Raw genomic sequence first — 19,871 nt, 5'->3', positions numbered from 1 at the left:
TAGAAAGGACGCAAACTCATTAGAGTGAAGAAGAGGTTTATGAAAATGGGTTCCAGGCAGTTATGAAGATAGATTGGAGAAGTTGGGACTCTTCCTTGGAGAAAAGGCCGAGAGAAGATTTAATAGAAGTATTCAAAATCGTGAGCGGCCAGGACACAGTAGACAAGGGAAAACTGTTCTCACTCGTGAAAGAATAGAGAACAAGAGAGCACAGATTTAAAGCAATTGGTAAAATCAGCAAAAGCGATATGAGAAAAATACTTTATACAGCAAGTGGTTCCCATCTGGAATGCACTGCCTGAAAATGTAAAGGAGGCAGAGTCAATCAAGGCATTCAAGAGGGAATTTGATAACTATTTGAAAGGGTGTGGGGATATGGTGGGATTAGAAAGGGCACCTGGGTGTCCTCAGGCTGGCATGGACAAGATGGGCTGAATGACCTTCTGTGCTGTAACTTTTCTATGGTTCTATGGCAGGAGAACGGCACTTGGTGAAATGCTCATTTGGAGGAGTTGATGCAGATGGGCCAAATGGCCTCCTTCTACGCTGTAACAATTCTGTGTTAGTGATTATCATAATCACTATGGTAATCAAAAAGCTCATTAATTTTCTGATGTTTGGCACCAGCATAATGGATTATCATCAGGCATCACAAACTGAATTTCTATGGAGCACCTGAAATGCTTGGTCAGTTGCTCTTATAAACAAATGAGGGAATAATCTATAAGATCCCATTTAGGATATTTCTTTTTTTTTAAATTTAGAGTACCCAATTCATTTTTTTCAATTAAGGGGCAATTTAGCGTGGTCAATCCACCTAGCCTGCACATCTTTGGGTTGTGGGGGCGAAACCCACGCAAACACGGGGAGAATGTGCAAACTCCACACGGACAGTGACCCAGAGCCGGGATCAAACCTGGGACCTCGGCGCCGTGAGGCTGCAGGGCTAACCCACTGTGCCACCATGCTGCCCATATTTAGGATATTTCAACCATAACGATCACAATTGTGACTTTTGCTCAAAAAAGTTACCAAATTGTGATAGTTTTTTCCCTCTACAGTACAAACAGAATAAAATTTGGCAGTAACATTTTTATAACTTTATGGGACACAACAATTAATTCAAAAGGGCAGTTTGTAGTTGGCATGAATAACAAGATTGCTCAGATTATTTCTGCTCGACAAACAATTGTGGTTCAGCCCGTTTTGAACTGTTGGCACATTTGCTAAAACTTTAATTTGAATTTGCCCAAACTCATTCTTCATAAAGCCTTTGAAGTACAGCCAGAGAGGAGACCTTGAATCCATTAGTTTCAGCTAGATTTGAATCAAGATAAGACATCAAAATGTAACAATTAACGCACAGTATCACCCAGCCCTCCAATATTTTTCACCGGGAGATGTAGCCATCTTACCTTAACGCTAATACAGCAATAGCCAAAACCTCTTTCCAAAATCAAGACCCATATCAGTCGGTCTTGGAAGCGGCATAAGAAATGAGAGCCGGGTGAAGGGTTCCCTGCAAATAAAATGTCAAAACAGTTAGCATATATACCAGAATTGTAAACCAAGTTAAACATAATAAGTATAAAGTATTCTTGACAAATTCCATTGTACACAGTTTTAAAAGGTAGCAAAGAACCAATTTAGTAGTTTACATAATATACATATGTGTAAGAATATATGTATGTTTACATATGGATTTGTTGTATTGGCTAAAAATTTAAACATCTGACCATGCAGCTCCAGAATGTCTGGCTTCTGGCAACTTTCCACCCGAAGAGCAGTAGAAGAATTATACTTTTAAAAATTCACATTAAAAATGTTTAAATCTGAATCCTTGACCAGCAAATTGAGTTTACAAACAGCACAAACTTCCACTCGGTAACACAGATTTTTCTGAATATTTAAAATATTTAAGCCTTCATTAAAGGTTATCAAACATAGGTCACAGCCATTCGTAAATAAAAATCTTGAAAATAAAGCCAAAATATGCAATTTTTATAAATAGCATCCTCTTTTTTTTTTCTCTTCCCCCCCCCCCCCTATAAATAGCATCCTCTTAATGTTAGAACATTAGATGGCAACACAGGTGGAGAAAGCAGTTAATAAAGCATTTAGTAATCCAAGCTGTATTAATAGGGACATATAATACAAGAGCAAGGAGGCTATGCTGAACTTATACAAGACACTAGGTAGACCTCAACTATTGTGTACAATTCTGGGCACCACACTATAGGAAGGATGCGAACGGATTGGAGACAGTGCGGAAGAGGTTTACAGGAATGGTTCCAGGGATGAGACACTTCAGTTATGAGGATCGATTGGAGGGGTTGGGACTGTTCTCCTTGGAGAAGGCTAACAGATTTGATAAAGATGTTCAAAATCATGAGGGGGCTGGACAAAGTAGATAGAGAGAAACTGTTTCCGCTTGTAAAAGGATCAAGAAGAGAGGGCACAGATTTAAAGTGGTTTGCAAAAAAAGCAAATGTAATGCAAGAAAAACGTTTTCACACAGCGAGTTGTTTGGGTCTGGAATGCACTGCCTGCAAGTGCGGTGGAGCCAGATTCAATTGAGGCTTTCAAGAGAGCATTAGACAATTACATATTGAAACAATGTGCAGGGGTACTGGGAAAAGGCAGTTGAATGGCATTGTCATAATGCTCGTTTGGAGAGCCAAATGGCCTCCATGTGCGCTGTAACAATGCTGTGATTTCTGGACATATCTGAACTAATCCTTCCCATAGAGTTGTTTGGACAAGTTTTTCTTCCAAATGAAGTGAATAGAATCATGAAAGCATTCTTGAGGCAATTACAATTTTGAAATTCTAATGTTTTCATCCCAGTGAGAACATATTGCAGTAAAGTATTTCCAACTTGACGCATACTTTCATGTTTATAACCAGGCAATGGGGATCCAACAAGGGATGGTGCAGTACTGGACCTAATTCTGGGGAATAAAGCCAGACATGTGGTTGATGTGATGGTGGGAAGCATTTTAGTGATAGCGACCGCAATATCGTGCAATTTAAGTTTATGGACAAGGAAAGAGACAAGTTGCAGAAAAAGGTCTTGGATCGGGGGAGAACAGGGGACGGAATTCTCCGCAATCGGCGTGATGTCCGCCGACCGGCGCCCAAAACGGCGCGAATCAGTCCGGCATCGCACCGCCCCAAAGGTGTGGAATCCTTCGCATCTTGAGCGGCCGAGTCCTAACCTTGAGGGGCTAGGCCCGCGCTGGACTGATTTCCACCCCGCCAGCTGGCAGGAAAGGCCTTTGGTGCCCCGCCAGCTGGTGCGAAACTGACTTTGCCGGGCGGCGCATGCGCGGGAGCGTCAGCGGCCGCTTACGGCATCCCCACGCATGCGCAGTGGAGGGGGTCTCTTCCGCCTCCGCCATGATGGAGACCGTGGCGAAGGCGGAAGGAAAAGAGTGCCCCCACGGCACAGGCCCGCACGAGGATCGGTGGGCCCCACCCGCGCTGCCTTGTCCCACCAATAAGAGAGGTGGTTTAATCCACGCCAGCGGGACAGGCATCCCAGCAGCGGGACTTCGGCCCATCCGGGCCGGAGAATCGCCGGTGGGGGCCCGCCAACCGGCGCGGCGCGATTCCCGCCCCCGCCGAATATTCGGTGCCGGAGAATTCGCCAACCGGCGGGGGCGGGATTCACGCCAGCCCCCGGCGATTCTCCGACCCGGCGGGGGGTCGGAGAATCCCGCCCCAGACTTTAGAAAAATAAGGCAGGATATGGCCACGGTAGATTGGAACAAGTTGCTGGTGGGAAGATTTACAGAAGAGCAGTTGGGGGGGGGGGGGGGGGGGGGGGGGGATTCAAAGAGGAAATGGAGAGGGTATAGGTCCAACTTGTTCGCTCTAGGTTAATAGGAAGGAGGAACAAGCCCAGAGAACCATGGATGACCAGAGATATTCAGGATACAAAGAGAGAAGAGAGAGGCTTTTAATAAGTGCATGGGGGGCAAATTAACAGAGGCATTAGTAGAGTACAGAAAGTGTAGAATGGAGCTTAAGAAAGCAATTGGAAGAGCAAAGAGGGGACAGGAAAATCTCTAGCTGGTAAAAGTAGGGAAAATCCCAAGATATTCTACAAGTATATCAATGGGAAGAGAATAACTCGGGAAAAAGTAGGGCCCATTAGGGACCAAGGGGGGAATCTGTGGGTAGAGCCGGAGGACATTGGTAGGGTGTTAAATGAAATTTCAAATCTGTCTACCCAAAAGAATGAGGAGGCAGATACGGAACTTGGGGAGAGGGACTGTCAGGTTATTGAGCAAGTTGTCATAGGGAGGGACAAGATATTGGAGGTGTTGGCAGGCTTAAAAGTGGAAAAATCTCAAGGTCCGGACAAATTGTGTCCCAGGCTGCTGTGGGAGGCGAGGAAGGAGATCGCAGGGGCCCTGATACAAATGTTTAATTCTTCTCTGGCCATGAACTGCGAATGTGGTCCCACTATTTAAGAAAGGCTGTAGGGATAAGCCAGGAAACTACAGGCCAGTGAGTCTCACATCAGTGGTTCGGAAACTAATGGAGAAAATTCTGAAGGAGAGATCTATCTCCACTTGGAGAAGCAAGGTTTGATCAGGAATAGACAACATGGCTTTGTCAGAGGGAGATTGTGCTAACAAACTTGATTGAATTTTTTGAGCACGTGTCTAAGTGTGTAGATGAGGGCAGTGCAGTTGATGTAGTTTACATGGATTTCAGCAAAGCATTTGACAAGGTCCCACATGGGAGACTTATAAAGAAGGCAAATGCACATGGGATACAGGGGAACGTGATACGGTGGATTAAAAGCTGGCTGAGCTGTAGGAAACAGTGGGTGATGACAGGCGGCTGCTTTAGTAACTGGATGCCAGTGTCCAGTGGCGTACCACAGGGATCTGTGCTGGGTCCCCTATTATTCATCATTTATATAAATGACTTAGATGACTATGTGTGGGGTAGGATCAGTAGGTTTGCGGATGACACAAAGGCAAACCGGGTGGTTAACAGTGAGGCTGAGAGTCTTGGGTTGCAGGAAGATATAGATGGGATGGCCAAATGGGCAGAAAGGTGGCAGGTGTAATTTAATCATGAAAAGTGTGAGGTGTTACACTTTGGAAAGAGCAATTTTACAAAGAAATATTCAATGAATGGCACCACAGTGGGACATCCTGAGGAACAAAGAGACCTTTGCGTGTTTGTAAATAGATCACTGAAGGCTGACGGGCAGGTTAATAAGGTGGTGAAAAAGGCATATGGTACACTTGCCTTTATCAATCGTGACATACAAAAGGAAGTCATGTTGGAGTTATATAGAACATTGATGAGGCCACTGCTAGACTAGTGTGTGCAGTTCTGGTCGCCACATTATAGGAATGATGTGATTGCATTGGAGCAAGTGCAGAGGCATTTCACCAAGATGTTGCTTGGGATGGAACATTTTAGTTATGAAGAGAAGAGCGATAGGCTTGGTTTGTTTTCACTGGAGCAGAGAAGACTGAGGGGCGACCTGATCGAGATGTACAAGATTATGAGGGGCATGGATAGGGAACAGCTGTTACCTTAGTTGAAAGGTCGGTTACAAGGAGGCTCAAGGTGAGGGGTGGGACGTTTGGGGGGATTTGAGGGGAAAGGCTTTTTACCCAGAGGGTGGTGGCTATCTAGAACACATTGCCTGGGAGGGTAGTAGAGGCGGGTTGCCTTACATCCTTTAAAAAGTACCTGGATGAGTACTTGGCATGTCTTAACATTCGAAGCTAGGGACCAAGTGCTGGCAAATGGGATCAGGATTGGCAAATCACGTAGCGGTGCACTCGATGGGCCGAAGGGCCTTTTCTGCACTGTATTTTTCTGTGATTCTGTGAATGGGACAAACTGAATCTTTAATCTTCAGGTTATCTGGATGTCTGAGCACTTCAAAATGTCAGTGTGAAACAAAAGTAAATCAAAAACCCAGCCTCAGTCTATTAAAAGGAAATTCTGCTAAATTACAAAAATTGAACACTGAAATACTGTCAGACTTTCAAGAAGAATAACATTCAACCATCTAATTATTTTTCACTTACCCAAGCTGCTAGCAGAAAATGCCATACAAAATGCAGCAGCCAGATTGTGCATCATATGCTGGTAATACACAGAATCAGGGCATATACATGCAGCAGTACCCACAGCTCCAGGCCAACTTTTGTTAGGTCTTGGGAATCCCACCAAAAACACTGGAAGTGTAAACAGTGGAAGTAAAGGCGCCGAAAGTGCTGAAGCAAGAGCTATGATTGTCAGCACAACTGGGAATAGAATAATATTTAAAATGATTAAGATGCTAGAAGACTTCCGGCGCTGTTTCTTCTCTATCCAAGAGGAGGCGAGTACAGTCAAAGCAAATTTGAGATTGGATATTGCTTGAAAGAAACGATCTCTTATAATACCGACCTACAAAAGGAAATATACAAAAAAAGGTGGGTTATAAAACAGCCCAAATTCTAGCAGGGAGCAGAGTGGCACAGTGGAAGCATGCTGGGCCCATAAACAGCCCAAATTAAAGGGACTGTTTAAAAAAAAATACTTCTAATTATGAATATTTAACTTTTATCTTTGTATTTGCATTTACTACAGCCACTTGGATTCATTTGGAACCATTAACATAAAAATAAATTCCAAGGCACTTTACAGTAGCTTCATCAAACACAAGAACTCAAAAAGCTGAAGCAAGAGTTATAACTGTTAAGACCGTAAGACACAGGAGCAGAATTAGGCCACCTGGCCCATCGAGTCTGCTCAGTCATTCAATCATGGCTGATATATTTCTCATCCCCATTCTCCTAACTTCTCCCCATAACCCCTGATTCCATTATTAATCAGGAACCTATCTATCTCTGTCTTAAAGACACTCAGTGATTTGGCTTCTAAAGCCATCTGCAGCAAAGTGTTCCACAGATTCACCAACTCTGGCTGAAGAAATTCCTCCTCAGCTCAGTTTTAAAGGATCATCCCTTCAATCTGAAGCTGTGTCCTTGGGTTCTAGTTTTTCCTATTAGTGGAAACATTCTCTCCACACTCACTCTATCTAGGCCTCGCAATATCCTGTAAATTTCAATAAGATTCCCCTCATCCATCTAAACTCCAATGGAGTACAGATCCAGAGTCCTCAACCGATCCTCATATGACAAGCTCTTCATTCCAGGGATCATTCTTGTGAACCTCTTCTGGATCCTGTCCAAGGCTATCACATCCTTCCTTAGATATGGGGTCCAAAACTGCTCTCAATACTCCAAAAGGGGTCCGACCAGAGCCTTATACAGCCTCAGAAGTACATTCCTGCTCTTGAATTCTAGCTCTCTTGACATGAATGATAACACTGCATTTGCCTTCCTAACTGCCGACTAAACCTGCACATTAACCTTAAGAGAATCCTGGACTCGGACTCCTAAGTCCCCCTGTGTTTCTGATTTCCTAAGTCTTTTCCCATTTAGAAAATAGTCTATGCCTCTACTCTTCCTACCAAAGTGCAGAACCTCACACTTTTCCACAATGTATTTCATCTGCCACTTCTTTGGCTATCCAAGTCCACTTCCTATCTTGTCCAACCTTCTGCAGTCCCCCTGCTTCCTCAATACTACCTGTCCCTCTGCATACCATAATAATAATAATCTTTTATTGTCACAAGTATGAAGTTACTGTGAAAAGCCCCTAGTCGCCATATTCCGGAGCCTGTTCGGGTAGCTGCATTGTATCATCTGCAAACCTTTTTAAAAAAATATATATTTATTAAAGTTTTTTAACACAATTTTTCTCCCTTACAAACAATAACCCCCCCCCCCCGTAACAAAAAAAAGCGAGAAATCGCGCAGAGCAAGATATATACATGGCAAAATGATATATTTACACAGCTTTGTACAGTGGCCCTCACCCGTACGTGCCAGTTTCCCCAACCCTTCATGTTATCTCTTGCTCATCCACCCTCCCAGGCAGTCCCCCCTTTTCCCCCCCCCCCAAAGTTGCTGCTGCTGCTGACCGACCTTCCTCTAATGCTCCGCGAAATAGTCTAGGAACGGTTGCCACCGCCTGTAGAACCCCTGCGCAGACCCTCTCAAGGCGAACTTAATCCTCTCCAACTTTATGAACCCAGCCATATCATTCATCCAGGCCTCCAGGCTTGGGGGCTTCGCCTCCTTCCACATTAGCAAGATCCTTCGCCGGGTACTAGGGACGCAAAGGCCAGAATGCCGGCCTCTTTTCGCCTCCTGCACTCCCGGTTCGTCCACTACTCCAAATATTGCTAGCCCCCAGTTTGGCTTGACCCGGACTTTCACCAACTGAGATATTGCTCCCGCCACTCCTCTCCAGAACCCCTCCAGTGCCGGGCATGACCAAAACATATGGACATGGTTCGCCGGGCTCCCTGAGCACCTTCCACATCTGTCCTCTACCCCAAAGAACCTACTCAACCTTGCCCCCGTCAAGTGCGCTCTGTGGACCACCTTAAATTGTATCAGGCTGAGCCTGGATCATCTGCAAACCTAGCAACATTGCCTTTGGTTCGTTCTTCCAGATCATTAATGGATATTATGAAAAGCTGTGGTCCCAACACCGACCCCTGAGGCACACCACTAGTCATCCTGAAAAAGACCCTTTTGTCCCCACTCTCTACCTTCTGCCAGTCAGCCAATCCTCTATCCATGCCAGTTGTCTTACCCTTAACATCATGGGCTCTTAATTTATTTAACAGCCTCCTATACGGCACCTTGTCAAAAGGCCTGCTGGAAATCTAAATAGATCACGCCAACTGGTGCTGGCTCTGTACTATTTTGTCATGCACTTCCAAGTACTCCGCAATCTCATCTCTAATAATGGACTGAAATCTTACCAATGACCAAAATCTTACCAATGACTGAAGTCAGGGTAACTGGCCCATAATTTCCCGTCTTCTGCCACCCCCCTCCCTTGTTAAACAGGGGTGTTACATGAGCCATTATCCAGTCCTCTGGGACCCTCCCTGCCTCCAGTGATTCCTGAAAGATCACCACCAATGTCTCCACAAACGCCTCAGCTATCTGCTTTAGACCCCTTGGGTGTAGTCTATCCGGTCCAGGTGATTTATCCACCTTCAGATCTTTCTGTTTCCCCATAACCTTCTCCTTAGTGATGGCCACTACACACACCTCTGCCCTGAATCTCCTTAAGTTCTCGTATCCCACTGGTGTCTTCCACCGCAAAGACACCAGTGGGTACAACTTGAAACAGTATAACATTTAAAACAGTCAAGATTCTGGAACATTTTCAGTGTTGCTGCTGCTTCTCTGTCCGGGAGCAGATAAGCACAATCAAAACAAATTTGAGCAACTTAATCTACAGGTGTTTTTATCTTGTCCAACCTTCTGCAGTCCCCTTGCTTCCTCAATACTACCTGTCCCTCTGCATATCATAATAATAATAATCTTTTATTGTCACAAGTATGAAGTTACTGTGAAAAGCCCCTAGTCGCCATATTCCGGCGCCTGTTTGGTTAGCTGCATTGTATCATCTGCAAACCTAGCAACATTGCCCTCGGTTCCTTCTTCCAAATCATTAATGGATATTATGAAAAGTTGTGGTCCCAACACCGACACCGGAGGGTCATCCTGAAAAAGACCCTTTTGTCCCCACTCTCTGCCTTCTGCCAGTCAGCCAATCCTCTATCCATTCTGAGCATAATTAACAGTTAAGACATCAGTTTAAACTGTTATGATCCCAGTTAATGTTATAGCTGGACGGAAAGATTCCAGAATGGAACCATAAGAACATAAGAGCTAGGAGCAGGAGTAGGCCATCTGGACCTTTGAGCCTGCTCCGCCATTCAATGAGATCATGGCTGATCTTTTGTGGACTCAGCTCCACTTTCCCGCCCGAACACCATAACCCTTTATTCTTCAAAGAACTATCTATCTTTATCTTGAAAACATTCAATGAAGGAGCCTCAACTGCTTCACTGGGCATCGAATTCCATAGATTCACAACCCTTTGGGTGAAGAAGTTCCTCCTGAGCTCAGACCTAAATCTACTTCCCCTTATTTTGAGGAAATGCCCCTTAATTCTGCTTTCATCCGCCAGTGGAAACAACCTCCCCGCATCTATCCTATCTATTCCTTTCATAATTTTATGTTTCTATAAGATCCCCCTGCATCCTTCTAAATTCCAACGAGTACAGTCCAAGTCTACTATGCTTTAAAATCTTCTTTCACAATAATACATTCAATTAGAGGTTTGTAATCCAAAATCCAGTCCTGGTTTTCCAAATGACTCTTTTAAACAAAGCTTCCACTCCACTTTTAACAGTGGATCCAGTATCTAGGTTTCACATCACCCCTTAAGGATTTATTTGTCTTGACTGCTGTACAAACTATTCATAATTGCTTTAACTCTCAATTCCCAGATTCTATTAAAATGACATCAAACTTTTGATTTACCTCTGAAGTCTGCTTTCCCACTTTGAATATGGTTACAGCAATTGTTGCTTTAACACAGAACACTTTTTTTTTACTCTTTCTTGAAGTCTTCTGAACTATACCTTTGTTGCTATTCTCTTAACTTCAGTAGTCTTAAGAAATTCTTTCTGTCCCAATTCCCTGGTTATCTGGACAGTAACAGGGCATTTGGGAAGCCCGACTCTTTGCGGTTCTAGCCTGTCCAGTCTTTCTTCTGGCAGAGTTAAGAAATGTTCACCCCCTAGTGTCTTTCTTCAACTGCAATACATCCAGCAAAATCTAAGAAAACAACTTTTTTTCCCCTTTAAAGGGCCTCCAGATGCTGAGCAACGCCTGCATACTCCTGCTGACGTATTTACTCTTCACACCATAGCCCTCCCTAAGCACAACAGAAACACAGGTAGGACTGAACTAACCCCCACATGCACAAACATCTTTGTCTAGCATGAATCTAGCTCTAGGTTTTATCTTTCCACACACTGAAACATTAAATTAAACTCACTTAAATCTATACCTTATTTCGGATGTTTACCAAAAAAAATATAAATCCCTTTAAACTGTCTTTGTTTTCCTAACAAAAGTATATGTCACAAACCCAGGGCTAGTGTGTGGTCAATTCCAACCCCACTTGACCTGGTGTCCCAACACAAGTGAAATTAGATGATCTTTTAAAATATCTGAGGACCTTGGCAGAACCCAATAAACTGCAGTCATCAGGTTTGTAAATTCACCGATGTTGGCTGGACAGCTGGTTTATGATGCAGGGCGAAGTCAACAGCACGGGTTCAATTCCTGTACTGGCTGAGGTTATTCATGAAGGTCCAGCTTTCTCAACCTTGCCTCTCGCCTGAGGTGTGGTGACCCTCAGGTAAAATCACCATCAGTGAGCTCCCCCTCTCAAAGGGGAAAGCAACCTATGGTCATCTGGGACTATGGCAACTTTACTTACTTCAAATTTAACACACGAATAATTTTATAATTCAACAGTAATACAATTAAATTGATAAAATGTAACTGACTACCTAATAGTCCTTTCCAACTCGCCCCATTCTATACACACAAACCCACACACACACACAGACACCATAGAGGGAAAAGTTGTGGAGAGGGAAGAAAAAATTGATAAAAGTAAAAAGGATAAAAGATCTCCAAGCACTATGATGGTTTTCAATTAAAGTCTTTCAGGAGTTCAACCTTTCCCTTTGATGCTTCTTCCTTCTAAGCTTGACAGGGTTTTCTCTGGCAAGGCTGTCTACTTTCTTTGTAGATTCAATATCATTTCAACTAAATAATAAAGATGTGCCAGGCACTGACTGGTTTTAGATCAATAAGGCAGTCCTTTACTTCAGCACTGTTCTGACTAGCAGGTTGCCTCAGCTTAAGTCCACTGCTTAAAGGCACATTCCGATGACGAGTTCACCGACCAAAAATAATAGAGTAAAACAAATCAAATGGGATCAAAGGAAAATCAAAAGGAAGGACTCTACAGCAAAATAAATTGTCAAAACTAGTGTCCTGAAATTTAATATAATGCAAAAAGGTAGGCCTAATACCCATACTGTAAAATATCAAATTCCCTCAATGTAATAAACCAGAGAAATTCATAAAGCAGCGTGGCTCATATGGTCAATGCAATGGCATCAGGAAACCCATGCCCTTTTCTGACACACTGCATTGCATTTGAACCATTTAACCTATTATACTTTTCAACTTAAATATTGCATATGGGTAGCACAATGGCAAGTACTGCTACCTCATAGCGCCAAGGACCCGGTTTGATTCTTGCCTTGGGTGACTGTGAGGAGTTTGCGCACCAGTGTCTGCATGGGTTTCCTCCGGGAACTCTGGTTTCCTCCCACAGTCCAAAGATGTGCAGGTTAGTTGGATTAGCCATGCTAAATTGCCCCTTAGCGTCCAAAGGTTAGGTGGGGGTTATGGGGATAGGGCGGGGGAGTGGGCCTGGGTGGGGTGCTCTTTCAGAGGGTTAGTGCAGACTCGATGGGCCAAATGGTCTCCTTCTGCACTCTAGGGATTCTATACACCCACTAGCATCACTAACTGAGCATAGACTGGGGCATGAATGCAAATATCTTTCATATATCCATACAGTTCATCATCTCAGCAAACCCACGAATTCCAAGGCAAATTGTCAATCTCAAATTCTAAAAGGAGTCACTAATAAAACAAAACTAATAAAAATCTGATAGCCAGTTGAATGACAAAGGCTTTTATGACAAGAATGCTCTTCCTTGTGTCTGCAACAGGAAAGAAAGTAGAAAGAATAAAGGGGAAAAGAGAGCAAGATAAAATAACCAAATGCATCACACAAGAGTCAGCACCTTTGAAAATTCAGTTGAGATATATAGATATAGATATATATATATAAAATTGTCTTGGGAACATTTCACAGATGGACACAACCAGAATTTAACCATGCAGTGGAACTACAATCAAATATTGCATTCTTAGAATATTATTTTCAGCGGCTGCATTTTATTACGCATGTTGTGACAATATTTTTAAATGCACACAAAGCATTTCTTTATTGCCTGTAAAATTCCATTATCATTTAAAACATCTTTAAATCATCTAAATGATGAGTATTACCACTAGATTCCGAAAACTAGAACTGTACTCTGCTGGCAAAACATATGCTGAGAAGCCAAATAACTTAACAGGAAAATAGAGAAAGCAAAAATTGCAGTTACCATGAGGAGTTGCATTCCTGTACCTATACTGTTCCACCATACCAAACTTGAATGCAATGTGGCAAGTCGCACAATTGCTATCACTACCACTTCCAATAGTGCATTCTCTGTGTTCTGCCACACCTATTAAGACAACCAGATAGTTGTTATTATTCTTAACTTCCACTTTATAAAACATGGTCAGTTATATAAATATCAACAACAAATTTTCTTTAAACGTTGCCCAAATGTGAAAAGTGATTTAAAAAGAAATTCAGAATCTTCCAAAGATGTTGGCCTTTTACCACCAAGAAATTAGCCTGGGTTTTTGTAGTCTGCAGCCAACGAACAGCACTCACATTATGCCGAAAGCTCTATTGGGTATCTCTCTTCAACCAATCAGATTGAAGAATCCTTACTGAGGCACACAGAATGCATAACTGAATCTTTAATTCAATGTAAAAATCACATATAGAAAGTAAAATAGAGTGGGAAAGAAAAAATGATGGGATTGGGAGAGGTGAAATATGATTCTTTTTTTAAATGTCACAGATCTTCAAAGATATTTAAAGTCTGAAGGAATGAGACTCCATTTGTAAAAGTGAATTTCAGTGGCCGATAGTTTGTCTGGTAATAATTAAGACTTATCACACTGTTAAAAACATACTTACACTTGAATGAACAATCCCTAACTTACAATGACACATTTACTGATATTTCTGCAATTTCTTGTTTCAAGTGTTCAGAAGTAGAGTCTTCACGCTAGGTACTAGCATGGTAAAGCTATGGAAACCAGACAGCAACTTCGTGATTTTTGCATTTAACCAAGTTTGTGCGGTCTCCGGAAGTGGCTTTCTGATTTATTCCTTAACATAGCGAGTGTTGCGAGCCTCAACATTGACCAGGATCTTGCGATCCCAATAGCAACAAACACCAAAAGGTTTGCCTCTATTGAGGGCCACAATAGCACGCAACCTCCGGTGATTTCACTTACACTGAAATCTGGATATTGTGTTGTGCTGCAATGGGCTCTTGAGGTGCCCACAGTTCAGCCAGAACCTGCCATTTGCCCAACAGTTACATGATTTTCTACATTTGCACAGTCTAGAGTGAATCCCTTTAAACCAATAGGATTGTCACAACACTACCACAACCCTGACTCCACTTCCCTGCCATACCGCCAGTCAGAAACAGCAATGGGGGGGGAAGGGAGTTTCGATCAAGGAGACCAAGAAAGTAGAAACAATGAGAGTTTGTGGAACAAGAAGGATCAGGGCATAAAAATATAATTTTAAGAAATGTATAATTTTAGATTTGGGAAAAGAGGAAAGTGAGATAGAGAGACAATTGGTAGCTGAAGGCATAATTTGTTTAAAAATGTATTTTGATTTTTAAGATCAAATTAAATTGATACAGTTCTGTCCACATTTATGTGTCACAAATGTGGGGTTTTAAGATTAGGTTTCAGGATTATGTTTTTAACTTAGGGTAAAATGGAGGAAAGAAGGTCATGTGACTTGGGCGTTAAATATTCAATGCCTTGGGTGTTAAATATTAAGTGGGGTGGGGGGGCAGGTTGGTTTATTGGGAAGGTGAACAACATTCATGTCTGTAAACAATGACCAAAGCATCTGTGCTGATGGTGGATAGGCTGTTAAGTCTCCAAAGTCCCAGAAGGTCTGGTTTTGTAAAGGTTACACATCAAACTGTATGGTTAGTTTCAAGATAGAACGAAGTTGGGAGTCTAGATGATAGCTAATTAGCATTCTACTTGGTATACAAGGTACAAGGTCCATGTGCTTCACATTGCCATAGAGATGGGCTTTGTGGGAGGATTGGTCAATAGGAAGTTGTTCTAAGCTCAGGTTACTGGTTTTCCTGAAAATATCACTGATGATCATAGACGGGTTCAGTCTGCAAGAATCTGAGAGAGCGCTAAAAGGTAGAAGCAGCAAGTCTTTATGGTTCACCATGCAAAGAATGTGGGTGGGAACTTGCGCTCAGATCGAAGAGACCAAAGTTGTGAGGATGTAAATAAAACTGGAAGATTCTTCTAGCTTCGGCTAGAAGGAGGAATCTCCAGATGACCCAAACCATAAAAGTCAATTCAAGAAGTTATCTGACTGGAAAAGGAAAAGGGAGGAAAGAATCACTCCTGAAGAATGAAGGGTCCTCTTAAGGGACAGAGTACAGATTAACTGTAGACGGAGATTTCCAGTAATTTTAAATGTTTAATGGGGATCTTTTCTGCAGTTTGGACTAAGTTGCCTCTTGAAATAATGTTCAGCTATTGTTGCTTTTAGTTTGTATGTTACAGTAAGTCTTAAAATCTTGAAATATCGTCGGGGACTTCTGGTCACGGCGGGCGGGAGGCAGCCGCACATTGGAGGGTTCCCGCTCGGGAACGCCCGGTCCCAGGAGTAACAGAGGCGGCAAAAGCAGGGAGAAGGCACAGTGAAGAAGGATGTCGAGAACAAGTAAAAAAAACGGCCGTGAAAAAAACAGCTGAAAGTCCGTCGGGGAGTGGAAAGGTCACCGCGGGGACGACAAGAAAAATGGAGGCTGGGGCACAAGGGGAGGCCGCATTGTCCCCGGCTGAAGAAATGACTAAGGTGATGGCGGCGGCACTCGAAAGGCAGTTTACAAAACACATGGAGGCGATGAGGAAGGAGATGGGGGCGGTATTGAAAGTGCTGGTGGAGGAGGCGATTGCTCCGGTGAGGGCGGCAATATTGAACGCAGTGGCTGAGGTACGGGAGCAAGGCGAGGCGCTGAAGGAAGTGGAAGGGACATTGTTACAGCACAGCGATCAACTTACCTCGATGGGGAAGGAGATGCGGAAGGTGATAGAGATCAACGAGGGTCTGCGAGCCAAAATGGACGACTTGGAAAACAGATCCAGGCGACAGAATCTGAGGATTGTGGGTCTTCCCGAAGGAGTGGAAGGCCCGAGGCCGACTGAGTATTTTGCCACGATGTTGGCGAAGCTATTGGGGGAGGGTGATGATCCCTCCCGATATGAACTGGATTGGGCTCATCGGTCGTGGAGGTCTGTACCAAAGAAGAGTGAGCCGCCAAGAGTAGTGACTCTGTGTTTTCGTAGGTACAGTGTGAAGGAGAAGGTCCTGTGCTGGGCAAAGCAGAAGCGGGTGGTGCAGTGGGTTGGAGCTGGCATACACATATATCAGGACTTTACGGTGGAGCTAGCGAGGAGGCGGGCTGCCTTCAGCCGGGTGAAGAAGGCGCTGTACATCAATAAGGTGCGGTGTGGCTGAATTGAGAAGTGGTCATGTACTGATGTAGCCTCATGTAAATGTATGCATGGGTGTCATCTACGGTACTCTTTCGGGGATTGGATGGCATTGAATGTTAGGGGGGGGAGGGGGCGGGGGGGGGGACTCTATAGGTTAATGGTGACCATAGGCGATTCCTAATTCCTTTCCCTTTTAATTCTCCTTTGTTTGTCCCACCGTGGGAGGGTTTGTTCTATTTGATGTTTATATTGTTAGGTGGGTCGTTCCTTGGGGTAGTGGGAGGATGGGATCGTTGTTATTGATAAGGAAATTGACTTTGTATTTGTTACCATTTACTGCTTGTGGGTGGGGTGTAAATTCTGGAGAAAATGTGAAAGTGGAGAATAAAAATATTTTACAAAAAAAAAAATCTTGAAATATTGTCATTCCTTTAAGTTGGTCACTGGAAATTCTAAATTCTTTTGGAAAATCGTTATTGGTTTCTAAGGGGATCATAACAAAAGAGTTTTAAAAAATTAACCTGCACCAATTTACAACAAAAAAAAACTTACTATTCGGAATGCCCGTGTAAATCCAATACAAAGAGATACTGTGTGCAGATCCTGTAGTGAAGTATCAACAGAGAGAAAGGCTACCATGGCAAATGGAGAGACTGGAACAAACAGAATGTTATTGGAACAATTTAACCCACTTAAATCTCTAAAAAATGCAAAATGCTTCATTATGTTTTTCACATTTTGAAAGGATAACATTGAACAAGCAAAAACAAAGATACTGTACATTGTTCATTAATACTATAGACAGTTGGCAAGAGCCAGGACTTGAAAATAGGAAATGAAAACTATCAACTGACAAAATTCTTTTCAACAAGTTTCAAGTGCTATGTTAATAAAAGTTCACGTCATTTTTATTTGGTAGAAAACAAAGATGAACTTTGATGAGGAATGTTTGAGGAAAGGGAAACCTGTCTCACCGCCCCATAGCACTATGCTACATTCCAATTTGTAGGACCACAGGATCATCAGGTTTTTAAACATTATGGCCAGAATTCTCCAGCCGTTGGGATTCTATGTTCCCGCCGGCAGCACAACCCCACGTGGGTTTCCCGGCGGCGAGGGGTGGCTCCAATGGGAAATCCCATTGACAAGCGGCATGAGTAGAGAATCCTGCCGCCAGCGAACGGTACACTACCGAGAAACAGGTGGCTGGGGGACTGGAGAACCCCACCCCATGTTTGCTTTTGAATAAGATTTGTCTATTTTTCTTTTCGCTAGAATTCCACCTTCATCTGGAAGGGTGCAACGTCTCTCTGCACAAATGTACTATTCTATACTGATTTAATCACTTTTGTAGATAAAAATACACTCTCACAAACAAAGGCATCTCTCTCCATTTTGTTGGATATCTGTCCTGAATATCAAGCCCTCTGGACTTTTTCCCACTCTCTCTGTGCTAGGTCCAGTCACCTTTTTCCTCAGCACAGGCTTCAACACCAGTCTTTGCTGACTTTCAAGAGGAGCACCAGCAAATCAGCAATGCAAGATTGCAGTCACTACTTCCTGTTGCCGCAGACCACAAATTCCAATTGCTTTACAATCATGTGGGCCACAGCACCACCCAGTGGTCTCTTCCCAATTTACCCCCTCTCATATTGTTGCACTTGTTAAAGACTGCTTTTAAAAAGTGAAAGATAAAATTTTAGTGAATACCCACTTAGACACACAGGAGAAACAAAGAAGGATTAAACAGATTAAATAGGAGGAGCGGGAGAGATTAAAAAAGACATATTTCCAGAAATAAACTAAACAGCAATAACGTTTCAGCTGACTTACTGAGATTGAGGAGAATCCTTTGAATCAAGCCAGCCTTCATCAATATTGTTTGTTTCTGCTTAAAAATTTTCACAGTTCTTATGCCTTTAGGAAATAAAGGATTTCGAAAGATTCCAAACAAGACATATGCACTTTGAATTTCTCGAAAAATCTTCCATACTACCAGAGTTACTATTAAAATATAGCTTATTATAGTTTGGGGACTTGTTCTCGATGTAGTTGATCTTCTTGCAAAGTAATGTAATAAACCAGCTTCTGCAAGTGTCATTATAAGAAAGCTAATATAAATCAAGGCTTCTTTCCAGCCAAGCTGCCATCCAATTCGGTTCCTTAAATGTTTAGGATATTCCAATGAGGCACGAGCTGTCCTGCAGCAGAATCTGAATGAAGCTTCAACTTGGGTGAGATCAAGACTAAGTATAAATCCCATTCCAGTTGTGAACAGCACCACACCAAGTGTGCTGGGGATAAAGAATGTTGCAATCACCACTCCAACAGACACAATGAACATAACCAACAGCCTGCAAAAATAAAAATCATAGATGCAAAATTAAACACATCAGCACAACACTATACCAGCTTTGGAGAATTTTTTAATGTAGCCACAAATTCTGTAACTGTTGTCAAGTACATGTTTGCATAAATTTCATTAGGGAAAAGAAATGATCTTCCACCAGCTGATTTTCGGCAGTGTTGTGCTTAGGCAAACAAAATCAAATTAGCAGGGTTAGAGCATGGAGATAACAGAATTAAGGTTAAGGAAGGACATCATCTTTGGAGGTGAAAGGGGTGGTTGGGGAGGCGGCCAGGGACAGTGGAAGGATGAAGTTGAAGCAGATCCAGAGCTTAGAGGAAGATGAGTCAGTGTGTCGGAGAGGGGAATTTGGATCAATAAGGAAATTGATAGGGTAGATGTAGAAAAACTGTTTCTTCTGATGGAAGTATCCACATCAAGAAGGCAAACCTTAACATTACAGCTAAGCCATTTAGGAAATCAGTAAGCATTTTTTTCATAAAAGGATAGTAGAAGTCTGGAACTCTGCCCCAAAACACTGTTGGGTCAATTGAAATTTAAGACTTAAATCAACAAATTTTTGCTCAGTGAGACTATGAAGAGAGATTTTGTGCGCCAAAATGGATTTTCCGCCCCGACGCTGAAATCACGGCCGGCGCCAGGAAGGAAAATCCATTTTGGCGCACGAAATCGGGACCGGCGCTGGTTCTACGATTCGGAGAGTACACTGAGCCGCATATCACCTACATGCGGCCATTGTTGGAGGCCCGTCTCGCCATTCTCTCCCCCCCCTCCTCGGCCGGATTCCCGACGGCTTGGATCTAACATGGTCCTGTCGGTCACAATACTAGCATGGCAGCTGCGGACCCAATCCGCGGCCGCCCTGGTTGGGGGCGGGCCAATCGGAGGGCAGGGGGGGCCTTATACGCGGCTGGGCAATTTTTGGGCGGGCGGTCAGGGTCGGGCGCGCGGCCGATCGGGGGCACTATGTTTAGGGTCCAACTCCGCGGTCTCCATGGTCCGCCATGGAGTATGCCTCCGACCCGGAAGTGCGGGGGCCCGTATAGAACATAGTCATAGAATAGTACAGCTCAGTACCGGCCCTTCAGCCCACGATGTTG

General features: G+C 43.3%; 1 protein-coding gene across 2 annotated transcripts in view; it reads right to left on the bottom strand.

Annotated features, from left to right (window-relative positions):
- pcnx4 (pecanex 4) overlaps positions 1 to 19,871 on the bottom strand; it is an 84,086-nt gene that overhangs the window by 47,122 nt on the left and 17,093 nt on the right. For both annotated transcript variants that reach the window (XM_072491672.1, XM_072491681.1), the window contains exons 4-8: positions 18,237 to 18,757; positions 16,956 to 17,056; positions 13,172 to 13,294; positions 6,069 to 6,432; positions 1,416 to 1,519 (exon numbers count right to left, since the gene is read on the bottom strand). In XM_072491672.1, coding sequence (XP_072347773.1) covers positions 1,416 to 1,519; positions 6,069 to 6,432; positions 13,172 to 13,294; positions 16,956 to 17,056; positions 18,237 to 18,757 — 1,213 coding nt within the window. The remainder of the gene's footprint in view (positions 1 to 1,415; positions 1,520 to 6,068; positions 6,433 to 13,171; positions 13,295 to 16,955; positions 17,057 to 18,236; positions 18,758 to 19,871) is intronic.

The sequence above is a fragment of the Scyliorhinus torazame genome, chromosome 2 (assembly GCF_047496885.1).
Source record: "Scyliorhinus torazame isolate Kashiwa2021f chromosome 2, sScyTor2.1, whole genome shotgun sequence".
NCBI lineage: Eukaryota > Metazoa > Chordata > Chondrichthyes > Carcharhiniformes > Scyliorhinidae > Scyliorhinus > Scyliorhinus torazame.
This window is presented reverse-complemented; position numbering and strand designations above follow the sequence as displayed.